Source organism: Mesoplodon densirostris, chromosome 16, assembly GCF_025265405.1.
Source record: "Mesoplodon densirostris isolate mMesDen1 chromosome 16, mMesDen1 primary haplotype, whole genome shotgun sequence".
NCBI lineage: Eukaryota > Metazoa > Chordata > Mammalia > Artiodactyla > Ziphiidae > Mesoplodon > Mesoplodon densirostris.
Window position 1 is genome coordinate 87,122,545 of NC_082676.1, and position 12,357 is coordinate 87,134,901.

General features: G+C 49.2%; 2 protein-coding genes across 2 annotated transcripts in view; one reads left to right on the forward strand and one right to left on the reverse strand.

Annotated features, from left to right (window-relative positions):
* Nucleotides 1-12,357, forward strand: part of MAD1L1 (mitotic arrest deficient 1 like 1) — a 321,496-nt gene that overhangs the window by 69,727 nt on the left and 239,412 nt on the right. The window contains exon 10 of the mRNA XM_060077985.1: nucleotides 9,658-9,744. Within this exon, the coding sequence (XP_059933968.1) occupies nucleotides 9,658-9,744 (87 nt within the window). The remainder of the gene's footprint in view (nucleotides 1-9,657; nucleotides 9,745-12,357) is intronic.
* Nucleotides 1,164-1,852, reverse strand: LOC132476102 (large ribosomal subunit protein uL6-like). Its single transcript, XM_060077835.1, has one exon. The coding sequence runs from the start codon at nucleotides 1,832-1,834 to the stop codon at nucleotides 1,256-1,258; it is 579 nt and encodes a 192-aa protein (XP_059933818.1). The 5' UTR covers nucleotides 1,835-1,852; the 3' UTR covers nucleotides 1,164-1,255.

Here is a 12,357-nt window from a genome sequence, read left to right on the forward strand (position 1 = left end):
AAATCTACGGGCCAATATCACTGATGAACATAGATGCAGAAATCCTCAACAAAATACTAGCAAACAGAATCCAGCAGCACATTTAAAGGATCATACACAATGGTCAAGTGGGGTTTATCCCAGGAATGCAAGGATTCTTCAATATACACAAATCAATCAATGTGATACACCATATTAACAAATTGAAGGAGAAAAACCATATGATCATCTCAATAGATGCAGGAAAAGCTTTTGAGAAAATTCAACACCCATTTATGATAAAAACCCTCCAGAAAGTAGGCATGGAGGGAACTTACCTCAACATAATAAAGGCCATATGTGACAAACCCACAGCCAACGTTGTTCTCAATGATGAAAAACTGAAACCATTTCCACTAAGATCAGGAACAAGACAAGGTTGCCCACTCTCACCACTATTATTCAACATAGTTTTAGAAGTTTTAGCTGCAGCAATCTGAGAAGAAAAAGAAATAAAAGGAATCCAAATCAGAAAAGAAGAAGTAAAGCTGTCACTGTTTGCAGATAATATACATAGAGAGTCCTAAAGATGCTACCAGAAAACTACTAGAGCTAATCAATGAATTTGATAAAATAGAAGAATACAAAATTAATGCACAGAAATCTCTTGCATTTCTATACACTAATGATGAAAAATCTGAAGGAGAAATTAAGGAAACACTCCCATTTACCGTTGCAACAAAAAGAATAAAATACCTAGGAATAAACCTATCTAAGGAGACAAAAGACCTTATACAGAAAACTATAAGACACTGATGAAAGAAATTAAAGATGATACCGACAGATGGAGAGATATACCATGTTCTTGGATTGGAAGAATCAACGTTGTGAAAATGACTCTACTACCCAAAGCAATGTACAGATTCAGTGCCATCCGTATCAAACTACCAATGGCATTTTTCACAGAACTAGAACAAGAAATTTCACAATTTGTATGGAAACACAAAAGGCCCCGAATAGCCAGTGCAATCTTGAGAAAGAAACACGGAGCTGGAGGAATCAGACTCACTGCCTTCACACTATACTACAAAGGTACGGTAATCAAGACAGTATGGTACTGGCACAAAAAGAGAAATATAGATCAATGGAACAGGATAGAAAGCCCAGAGATAAACCCACGCACATATGGTCACCTTATCTTTTTTTTTTTTCCAAGTCAAAAGAGCTTTTATTCATTTTTAAAATATTACATATGAGCCTGGCCTCTTGCAGTTTCTGTAACTGGATCACTCAGATCTTATTCATCAGCCTGCTGAACTGTTCCTTTTTCAGAAACATAGATACCATCCAAAAATTTTCTGATATCCTTATTTTTAACTGTTGTGGCTTGCTGAATCAAAGCAGCTGAATTTGACACAAGTTCAATGTCATTTCCTTCAAGAATCAACTCATCTTTCTGGGCTTGAGATACTGAACAAGCAACACCTGGCCTCATCCGAACCCTGCGGATGTATTTTTCACCCCAAAAATTTCGGATTTCAACAAGAGAACCATTCTCCTGAATAACGACGTTGATGGGGAAGTGAGCATACACAGACCTCATCTTGTAACGGAAGCCCAGTGTAACACCCTTGATCATGTTCTGTACATGACTACAGATAGTGCGAACAGTGGCCAGTTCCTTCCTATTCCCCCACCATTTGTCAACCCGGAGCCTCTTCTTTTTCTTCCCAAGGAGACTGAGTTCTACATTGATGTGATTGAAGTCCCTCCGCAGGGTGCCTCTGGGGCCCTTCACAATAACTGTGCGTCCCTTCAGGGTAATGTCGACATTTTCTGGAATGTCGACAGTCTGATTGCTGAGAATGGTCTTCATTCTCGCAGTAGATGCGGCAAAAAAGCTGGTCACCTTATCTTTGATGATAAAGGAGGCAAGAATATACAATGGAGAAAAGACAGCCTCTTCAGTAAGTGGTGCTGGGAAAACTGGACAGCTACATGTAAAAGAATGAAATTAGAACACTCCCTAACACCATACACAAAAATAAACTCAAAATGGATTAAAGACCTAAAAGTAAGGCCAGACACTATCAAACTCTCAGAGGAAAACATAAGCAGAACACTCTGTGACATAAATCACAGCAAGACCCTTTTTTGACCCACCTCCTAGAGAAATGGAAATAAAAACAAAAATAAACAAATGGGACCTAATGAAACTTAAAAGCTTTTGCACAGCAAAGGAAACCATAAACCAGACGAAAAGACAACCCTCAGAATGGGAGAAAATATTTGCAAATGAAGCAACTGACAAAGGATTAATCTCCTAAATTTACAAGTAGCTCATGCAGCTCAGTATCAAAAAACCATACAACGCAATCCAAAAATGGGCAGAAGACCTAAATAGACATTTCTCCAAAGAAGATACACAGATTGCCTACAAACACATGAAAGGATGCTCAACATCACTAATCATTAGAGAAATGCAAATTAAAACTACAATGAGATATCATCTCACACCAGTCAGAATGGCCATCATCAAAAAATCTACAAACAATAAATGCTGGAGAGGGTGTGGAGAAAAGGGAACACTCTTGCACTGTTGGTGGGAATGTAAATTGATACAGTCACTATGGAGGACAGTATGGAGGTTCCTTAAAAGACTAAAAATAGAACTACCGTATGACCCAGCAATCCAACTACTGGGCATATACCCTGAGAACACCATAATTCAAAAAGAGACATGTACCACAATGTTCATTGCAGCACTATTTACAATAGCCAGGACATGGAAGCAACCCAGATGTCCATCGACAGATGAATGGATAAAGATGTGGCACATATATACAGTGGAATATTACTCTGCCATAAAAAGAAATGAAATTATTTGTAGTGAGGTGGATGGACCTAGAGACTGTCCTACAGAGTGAAGTAAGTCAGAAAGAGAAAAACAAATACCGCATGCTAACACATATATGTGGAATCTAAGAAAAAAAAGGTTTTGAAGAACCTAGGGGCAGGACAGGAATAAAGACGCAGACATAGAGAATGGACTTGAGGACACGGGGAGGGGGAAGGGTACGTAGAGAATGGACTTGAGGACACGGGGAGGGGGAAGGGTAAGCTGGGACGAAGTGAGAGAGTGGCATGGACATATATACACTAACAAACGTAAAATAGGTAGCTAGTGGGAAGCAGCCGCAGAGCACAGGGAGATCAGTTCGATGCTTTGTGTCCCCCTAGAGGGGTGGGATAGGGAGGGTGGGAGGGAGACGCAAGAGGAAGGGCATATGGGTATATATGTATATGTATAGCTGATTCACTTTGTTATACAGTAGAAACTAACACACCGTTGTTAAGCAGTTATACTCCAATGAAGATGTTAAAAAAAAAAAAATCACTTGTTGGCAGCTCCCAAACCCCACCTCCAGGGGTTTCGTTTCAGTGGGTCCAGAGTTGGAGGTAGGTGGGCTGGAGTTAATCCAGATAATTCTGGTGCAAATGGCCCATGGGTTACTCTGACTCTTCCAAAACCCCCTCCCCCCCCGCTTTACAATGCCACATCCCATGAAGCCATACGTATCCCATTGCCCTGACCAGGAGGGAGCATGCCCTCCTCTGTTCTCGTGTGCTTTCTGTGATCCGTAGCGGCCATACTGCTGGTATAGGAAATGGTATGGCGGTTCCTCAAAAAATTGAAAATGGAATGATCCAGCAATTCTCCTTCTGGGTATATATCCAAGAGTTGAAATTAAGGAGTTGAACACATATTTGAAAGCCAGTGTTCGTAGCAGCATTATTCACAGTAGCCAAAGGGTAGAAACAACCCAAGTGCCCATTGAAGGATGAATGGTTAAGTAAACTAAGTATATCCAGGCAGTGGAATGTTATTCAGCCTTAAAGAGGAAGGGAAGTCTGACCCATGAGACGTTTGACACACTGTGGGCCTCAGGCTGCGTGAATTAAGACGGACACAGAAGGACAGACAGTGCACGACTTTACTTCTACAAGGCATCGCCTTCACAGAGACAGAGCAGAGGGTGGGCGCCAAGGGCTGGCTCGGGAGTGGGGGGAATTGCGGTTGTTGTTCAATGGCTACAGGATCTCAGTTGGGGAACGTGAGAAGGTTCTGGAGATGCGTGGTGGTGATGGCTGCACGACTCACTGACGCTGAGTGTGCACTCAGAAGTGGTTGAGATGGGAAGGTCTGTGTTGCATGTGTTTTACCACCGTTAAGAAACAAGCAATGCCACGATGCGTACTTAACCACACGTAGGGCACACCCCTGGTTGCTTCCTTGAGACATGTTCTCGGAAGTGCAGTTGCTGGTCGCTGGGTGTGGTCTCCCCTTTCAGCCGCTCTTCTTACCTGGTCCAGGAGGACGGCTCAGCCCTCCTTGGGGCAGTGGGGCAGGGCGGTAGCCTTGCCAGCGACTTGTCTTGCTGGGTCACAGGAGCCGCTGTGCTGGATGAGTGAGCTCTCCTGCCTGGGTTTCTTCCCCAAGGAGCCCATGGTGGGGCCTCGGGGATGCATGAGTCTGCCCGGGATCATGTCCTCTGTTACCCAGATGCCTCCTGCCCGTCCACCCAGGGGACTGGGTTACCTTGGGAGTCCTTTAGGCCCTGATTTCTTCCTACTTCCTTCTCTTCAGGTGTGTTCACAGTACTGCTGTCAGTATAGACAGAGGCCTCCTGCCCCCTTGATCAAACTCCACCCGCGCCCTCGGTTCGCCCCGTCGCGGCCTCAGGGATGTACACGTGTTGCCAAACCCGCCTCGCTATCTTTTCTTTTTCTCACGGGGAACATTCTCAAACCAGTGCCTCACAAGTACTCTGTTTTAACTGAAGGTCATACAGTGCAGTCCTCCAACAGAACACGTTTTCTTTTTGATCAACACTGCAAACTCAAGGTGCGTGGAATTCCATACTGTTTATTGATTAATGATCATTTTAAATGGAAGCGTGTGCCCTCATTTACACGATGAGCTCTCACACCGCTTTCACCATGGCCTGTGTTGTCCTCGCTTCCCAGTCCTCGTGTTACAGTGGGGTTGAACTGTGTACCATAAGAAGTGGTTTTAAAGGTTCCCGCTCCCATGACGTGAACGGATGTGCGAGGGGTTATCAGGTGGTAGTGCCGCCGTGTGCTTGGGTCTTGGGGTTTTGGAAATAAGCCTAAAGAAGCCCTGTTGAGCCGGGCTCAGCCAGGAGTTGTCTGAGCTGTGACCTGAGCCTCGGGTCTCCCGCAGTCCATCCATCTCTTTAAAGACTTCCCGCCTTTTCTGTGTCTCTGAGGGTAGAATAGTTCTTGAGTGTTGTCGCCTGGCTTCCTGGTCTCTGGGTTTTTAGGAGAAGTTGAAACCTAGTGGCCAGTAGGGATGACTGGACAGGACTCCTGAGTCTCTGTTTACAGAGTAGGAGCTGCAGGTTTTCAGCCTAGAGGCCACACGGAGAAGGTGGTCCCGTTGCTGTGTGCCTTCCAGCAGCGGCGGCCAGGGCAGGGCTGAGGCAGGAATGGGATGCGGGGTCCATGCCTGTGCAGTTTGGTCTCCGGAATTGGGCACCACCTGGGAAGGGCAGGCCCTGCAGCTTGAAGCGCCCCCTCTGTGGGGAGCGGGGTTGGGGGGTGTCGGCGCATCTGAATGATGGCACCGCACCTGGGACTTGGGGCTGGGGCGTGGCCGGGAAGCCACTGCTGGAGAGTCTGCCTTGGCCTTGGACGGTGCGAGAGCCATACCCTCGTGGCTGTGCAGAGGCACCCCGCCCCCGGTGTCCCACCCCCGCCGGTCTCGGTGGGAGCAGCTCTCTGCCCTCTCTGGGAGGAGCAGCACAAATGTTTGCATGGCTGGTCGAGGGGGTGGAGTGGCATGGAGGGGGGCGTACAGGAAAGCCAGTTTCCTGCTTAGTTTATTCGAATATGGAGCCAGGCCCCTTGATGCTTTGTTGAAATAGCTGCTCAAAAGTTCCAAAGCATTTGGGTGTCTGATGGCCTCTGTGAAGTTCAGCTGAAGGGTGTGAGCCTCGGGCTGCCCTGGGCGGGGGGTGGGGGTGAGGCTGTGTGCGTGGAGGCAGCCTCAGCCTGCAGGTGTCACAGGAAGATGCGGAGGCCCGGAGCCATCAGCGGGAGTAGAACGTTTCTGAAGGAGTGCCTTTTTCTCTTCATTTGACCGCTCCCAATTTCCCCTCATTATTAAATTGTTACATTTCAAATTATCTTTACTTCAAAGGAAAATGGAGAACGTTGGCTAAGAGTCTGACTCCTCTGTGTTACTCTAGCTCCTGGCTTTGTGGGGCTAATTTGTACCTCAGGGCAAGACTCTTGTTTCTAAATTGCTGCCACGTGCTCCAGACTCTGCCAGTTGCTCTCCTGCTTGGAGGGTATTGCTGCCCCTCAGCTAGTGAGAGGCCCCGCAGAGTGTGTGGCCGTCTGTCTGGCAGATGCTTCTCCACGGGCTCTTACTGCTCTTTCAGGTCTGAGCAGACTTGGCCCAGCCTGGAAAGGGAGTGAGGAGGAGGGCGGTCGTCGTCACGCTCCCCCAGCCACCCTCTGGGCACCCGTCTGCCTGTCCCACACGGCGTTGGCTGGTCCTGGGCCCATAAGGACTGGGCGCCTTGCAAAAGTAGACCTGCAAGTTGCTTCATTGGTTTTAAATAAACTTCCCATTGATTTAATAATAGTTTGCATACTCCTTTGACTAACATAGAAAAATAGAAAACAACTTAAATCTCTTAACAGTGTTTCAGAAAAAACATCTCTTGGCTTAAAAGGGTCTACTTGTTTTGCTTACTTATTTTCCTGTTAGTATCTTTAACTCCCTGATGTTGGAAAACATTAGGAAGCTCTGAAAAGAATGGGGAATTGGCATTCAAGGCTGGTTCAACTTCCCCCCCTCCTAGGTTTTAGTTTCTCAAGGTCTTCTACTGGTAAACATCTTTTCAATGTAAGTATTTTCTAATCCACAAAGTTGGCTTGTGTTCAGGGCAGAGTAAGGGTAGAAATCTCGGCACTGTGCCTAGTGGTTCACACCTTGAGGCCACGTCCTCACAAAATGTCCAATAAAGGGCTTTTCTTCTGGTGGCCAGGGAAGGGGCTCCATGAGGTGGTCTGAAAGGGAGAGATCATGGAATTACCTTGGGAGGAATGTTGATGACAGAACCCCTGTGTGTGACGAGTGGGGCCATGGGCCCCCTCTCTGCAGGGGCTGCGCTGGGCTTTCAGGACGTACCACTGACAAGCGGAAGTCTTTGGGCTAACATTCTAGCAGACACTGGCAGACACTGAGAGACCCCAAACTGATAGCAAGGAGGGTGGTGCTGTGCAGCGAGGGTCGTGATGGGGTGGGGAGAGGCATGGGGGCTTCTTGGAGGAAGTGACATCTTTCCTGAGACCTCTCTTTTGAGAACGAGCTAGGCTTGGGGAGACTGAAGGAAGAGCTTTGCAGGCCCAGGGTTAACTATCGCAGAGTTTCGGGGAGCAAATGGGTTGCCGGGTTCAGGCAGCAGAGGAAAGTCCAGTGGGAGGTGAGGAGGCCCCAGGGGCCTGGCGGTGCAGGGTCTGTGGGCCCTGGACATGAGGCTCGGTTTCAGCAGGTTTCTGTGAGCGGTCCTTGGGTACGATGTGACTGCAGGTGCCGACTTCAGCAGGAGGGGTGAGGAGGCCGGAGAGCGCTCTTGGAAACTGGGCACTGTGCCGGCTCTGGGGGCCGGGAGGAGGGCCTGTGCGTACCGAGCCATGGCCCCTGCATAGCCCTGGGCTCTGGCTCCAGCCCTTGCGCTCACCTCCTCTCAGCCGCTGCACACCAGCGAGCCGTCTAGTTTGTGTGCCCCACGCAGGTGTCGGGAATGTTTGCACTCCGCTGGGTGTTCCATTCTGTCTCTCAAAGACATTTTTAAAATAAAATCAGCCATTAAAAAAAATTGAAATATAGTTAATTTACAATGTTGTTAGTTTCAGGTGTACAACACAGTGATTCAGTTAAATATATCTATTCTTTTTCAGATTCTTTTCCATTATAGGTTATTGCAAGATATTGAATATAGTTGCCTGTGCTGTACAGTAGATCCTTGTTGTTTATCTATTTTATATACAATAGTGTGTATATGTTGATCCCAAATTTCAAATTTATCCCCCCTCCCCACTTGGGTAACCATAAGTTTGTTTTCTATGTCTATGGTTCTATTTCTGTTTTGTAAATAAGTTCATTTGTATCATTTTTTTTAGATTCCACATGTAAGTGATATCACATGATATTTGTCTATCTCCGTCTGGCTTAACTTCACTCAGTATGACAGTCTCTAGGTCTATCCATGTTGCCGCAAATGGCATTATTTCATTCTTTTTTTATGGCTGAGTAGTAGTCCATTGGGTGTGTGTGTGTATGTGTGTGTGTATACATCTTCTTTATCCACACATCTGTTGATGGGCACTTAGGTTGCTTCCATGTTTTGGCTATTGTAAATAGTGCTGCAGTGACCATTGAGATGCATGTATCTTTTTGAATTAGAGTTTTCTCCAGTCCCTCTCCCAGGGGTGGGATTGCAGGATCATATGGTAGTTCCATTTTTAGTTTTCTGAGGAACCTCCATACTGTTCTCCATAGTGGCTGTACCAATTTATATTCCCACCAACAGTGTAGGGGGGTTCCCTTTTCTCCACACCCTCTCCAGCATGTCTTATTTGTAGACTTTTTGACGATGGCCATTCTGACCTCGTGAGGTGGTACCTCATTGTAGTTTTGATTTGTATTTCTCTAGTAATTGGCGACATTGAGCATGTTTTCATGTCCCTGTTGGCCACCTGTATGTCAAAGACATTCTTGGCGTATGTTCTCCTGAGCCATGGTGCTGAGCTAGAGGAGGGGGTTCAGATTGAGGCTCAGTGCTGCTGAGAGTGGGTGGCCTTTGAACCAGCCATCAGTGTCTTTGAGTCTCAGTTTTCCCATTTGCAAAATGGAAACAGTAAACAGCAGGGCAGCTCTGAGCATTAACTGAGATCGTTAACCTGGAATAGTTTTTTTTTGTTTTTGTTTTTTTGCGGTACGTGGGCCTCTCACTGCTGTGGCCTCTCCCGTTGCGGAGCACAGGCTCCGGACGCACAGGCTCAGCGGCCATGGCTCACGGGCCCAGCCGCTCCGCGGCATGTGGGATCCTTCCGGACTGGGGCACGAACCCGTGTCCCCTGCATCGGCAGGCGGACTCTCAACCACTGCGCCACCAGGGAAGCCCCTGGAATAGTTTTGAAAATAATGAGGCATTGGGCATGTGGGTATCTGTTGCGGTTGTTACATTGCTGCTGTTCTCATACCTGGATTTTGAAGTGGAAGGGAGGAAAGGCAACTGGAATACACTGGGCACCTCCTCTGCTAGCTGCCTGGTAGGTGCTTTTAAACCTCACTTCAAATCCTCTGCATGGTGACATTGTTATGTATCGACCCTATTTTTACAGGTGAAATAAAATCAAGGCTTACAAAAGTAGTGTCCCCAGTGTTACATGGCTAGTGGCTGGCTGTGGGGTGAGCCCAGGTGGCGGTGAGTGCACAGCTCCACACCCCACTGCTCCAGGGACGGTGCGCAGGCCCTCACTCGCCCCAGGTCTGTGAACCGCCAGTGGCTGGCGTGGCTTTGGGCCGCCTTCTAGTGTCAACCAGTCCCCCTCCAGGGCACAACCAGCACTGACACGTGTTCTTGTTCTTGACCCCCCCAGGACCCCAGAGGACCTGTCCAGGTTCATCGTGGAGCTGCAGCAGCGTGAGCTCGCCCTCAAGGACAGGAACAGCTCCATCACCAGCAGGTAGGCCTGGCGGCCCATGGTTTTGTGGCGATGTGTCTGCTTCGGAAAGCGGGGTGCCGGTGAGTGTGCCCCTGGATGAGGAGTGGCTGTGCTTCACCATCCCTGCCTCGGCCTGAGCGAGCGGGAGCTGGGGCAGCGGGGTACCCCGTGGCAGTGAGACTCAGCTGAGGCGGCGGGCGTACTGTCATCTAGACGCTGTGGCAGATCAGCCCTGGAGCGCTGGGCTGGCTTCCGGGCCATGGGGTCTGGGAGGAAGACGTGCGCCTCACCAGGAGCATGTGCGTCTTTGTGGAGGCATGGGCTCTGCGTGGCCCCGTGAACGTGTGGAAACCTGGAACCTGGGTTGAAGTGTCTGAGTGTTTGTACGTGTGTGGACTTGTGCCCTCGGGAAGGGTCCCACGTAGCAGCACAGCCGGGCCATTTGTGTCCACACCCAGGCAGGCAGCTCTGACTTCCTCCAGGGCCTGAGGAACTGGTTCCATACCAGTTCTGCCTCTGACACCTGCTTAGTGCCCCAGGAGTCAGTTCAGCTCTGCCACTAACTCCCAGGTCAGCCAGACCCCACAGGTGAGGGCTCGGTCCCACAAGGCGCGCCTGCCTCGGGGTTCCCAGGCTACCCGCACTTCATCTGACTGCAAATTCAGGGTCCCCCCAGCCCCTCTCTGATAGTTTGCTGGAATGATTGACAGAACTCAGGAAAGCACTTTATTTAGGATTACTGGTTTATTACAAAGGGTGCAGCTTGGATCAGCCAGCTGGGAAGAGATGCATGAGGCGTGTGTGGGGGACGGGGGCAGAGCTGCTGTGTCCTCTCCAGCTGTGCTGCCCTCCCAGCTCCTCCTGGTGTCCACGGACTCGAAGCCGCCTTGTTCAGCAGTGTCTATGGAGTTCCCTGCTTGATTAAGTCATGGCCAATGGCGACTCACTTGGTCTCTATCTCCGCTCCCCTCCTTGGAAGCGGGGCAGGGTGGAGCTGGAAGTTCCAACTTCTCTTCCCCTGGTTGGTTCCTCTGGCTTCTCCCCCGCCTTTCCTGCCCAGGGCTCTGGCTGAAGGGGCTTGTTAACAAAAGGCACTCACCTCGTTCAGGAAATTCCAAGGGTTTGTGGAGCTCTGTGCCGGGAAGGGTACCAAACCAAATGCTTGTTCCTCACCGAGCCGCACTTGGGCTCTTGCAGGGCTGTCCGCTTCTGTCCCCTGGGGCCCAGGCTGGTTTCTCTAGTGCTTGCAGGGTGGCTGACCAGGTTCTGGGTGTCACGTCAGAGGCAGAAAGAGAGGTCTCCTTCTTGGGTCTCCTTTTTGGAACAAGGAAACCTGTCCGAGGACCCCCACTGGCGGCAGACTCCCCGCACCCCAGTCACTCTCACTGGCCCAAGTGGGGTTGAATGTCTGCCCCAGACCAGGTACCTGTGGAGGATGGTGTTAAACTAGTCAATTCCCATGTGATTCACTTGGGGGTAGACAGCTGAGTGAGGTCAGCCTCTCCAGTGGGTGAAGGGCTTGGGGGCAGGCTGAGAGGACGGTGACCACAGAGGGACCTCGGGTGCCCTGCACTGGCTGACTAGCTGGTTGGGGGTGGGAGTCAGCCTGCTCTCCGTGATCATCCTCCACGGCCTCACCCCCTGTGCAGATGGCGTTTCAATAATTTATTAATAACCGAAGGAAGGCTTTCTTGTTTGGGGGACTGATGTCTCTTTGAAAATTGGCTTTTAGAAGCATCTGGTTATGTTGGACATAATCACATCAATTTAGCTTAAAAACCTCAAATGAGGACTTCCCTGGTGGCGCAGTGGTTAAGAATCTGCCTGCCAAATCAGGGGACATGGGTTCGAGCCCTGGTCCAGGAAGATCCCACATGCCGCAGAACAACTGAGCCCGTGTGCCACAGCTGCTGAGCCTGCGCTCTAGAGCCCGTGAGCCACAACTACTGAGCCCGCGAGCCACAACTACTGAGCCCGTGTGCCACAACTACTGAAGCCCACTTGCCTAGAGCCTGTGCTCCTCAGCAAGAGAAGCCACTGCAATGAGAAGCCCTCCCACTGCAACGAAGAGTAGCCCCCGCTCGCCGCAACTAGAGAAATCCTGCATGCAGCAACGAAGACCCAACACAGCCAAAAAAAAAGTAAATTAATTAATTAATTTTTTAAAAACTTAAAAAAAATTACCTCAAATGATAAAGACTGCCTTTTGCTTTCAAAGCTACTGTCAGATGAAACGGGCATTAAAAATGATTTGAAATTAAAGCCTTTGATTTTTCCAGGCGATCCTCTTTATTTTACTTTGAATTTGCAAAAGAATGAACTATTAGAGGAAAGGAAACTTGTCTGCATTTTTCTCCCGCCAAACTGAGAGGTACTTTCTAAAATGACCTGCTTTGAGCAGCAGCAGGATATCCAGCCTCTCAGCTTCGTGAATGTAGCTCTCGTCCACAGCTCTGGCAGTGCTTTCGACTATGGTCACACATATAGATTCAGCCGTCCCGTCTCTTCTCTGGGGTTGGTTCAGGAACGGACTCTCCACCTCCGGGAGCAGTCCTTCATGGTGGCTGGTAGGTCTGCGTGACTCCTGCCAACTTGTCCACCTCTTGGGACCCTTGGGCTTCCTCTGAGAGCCGA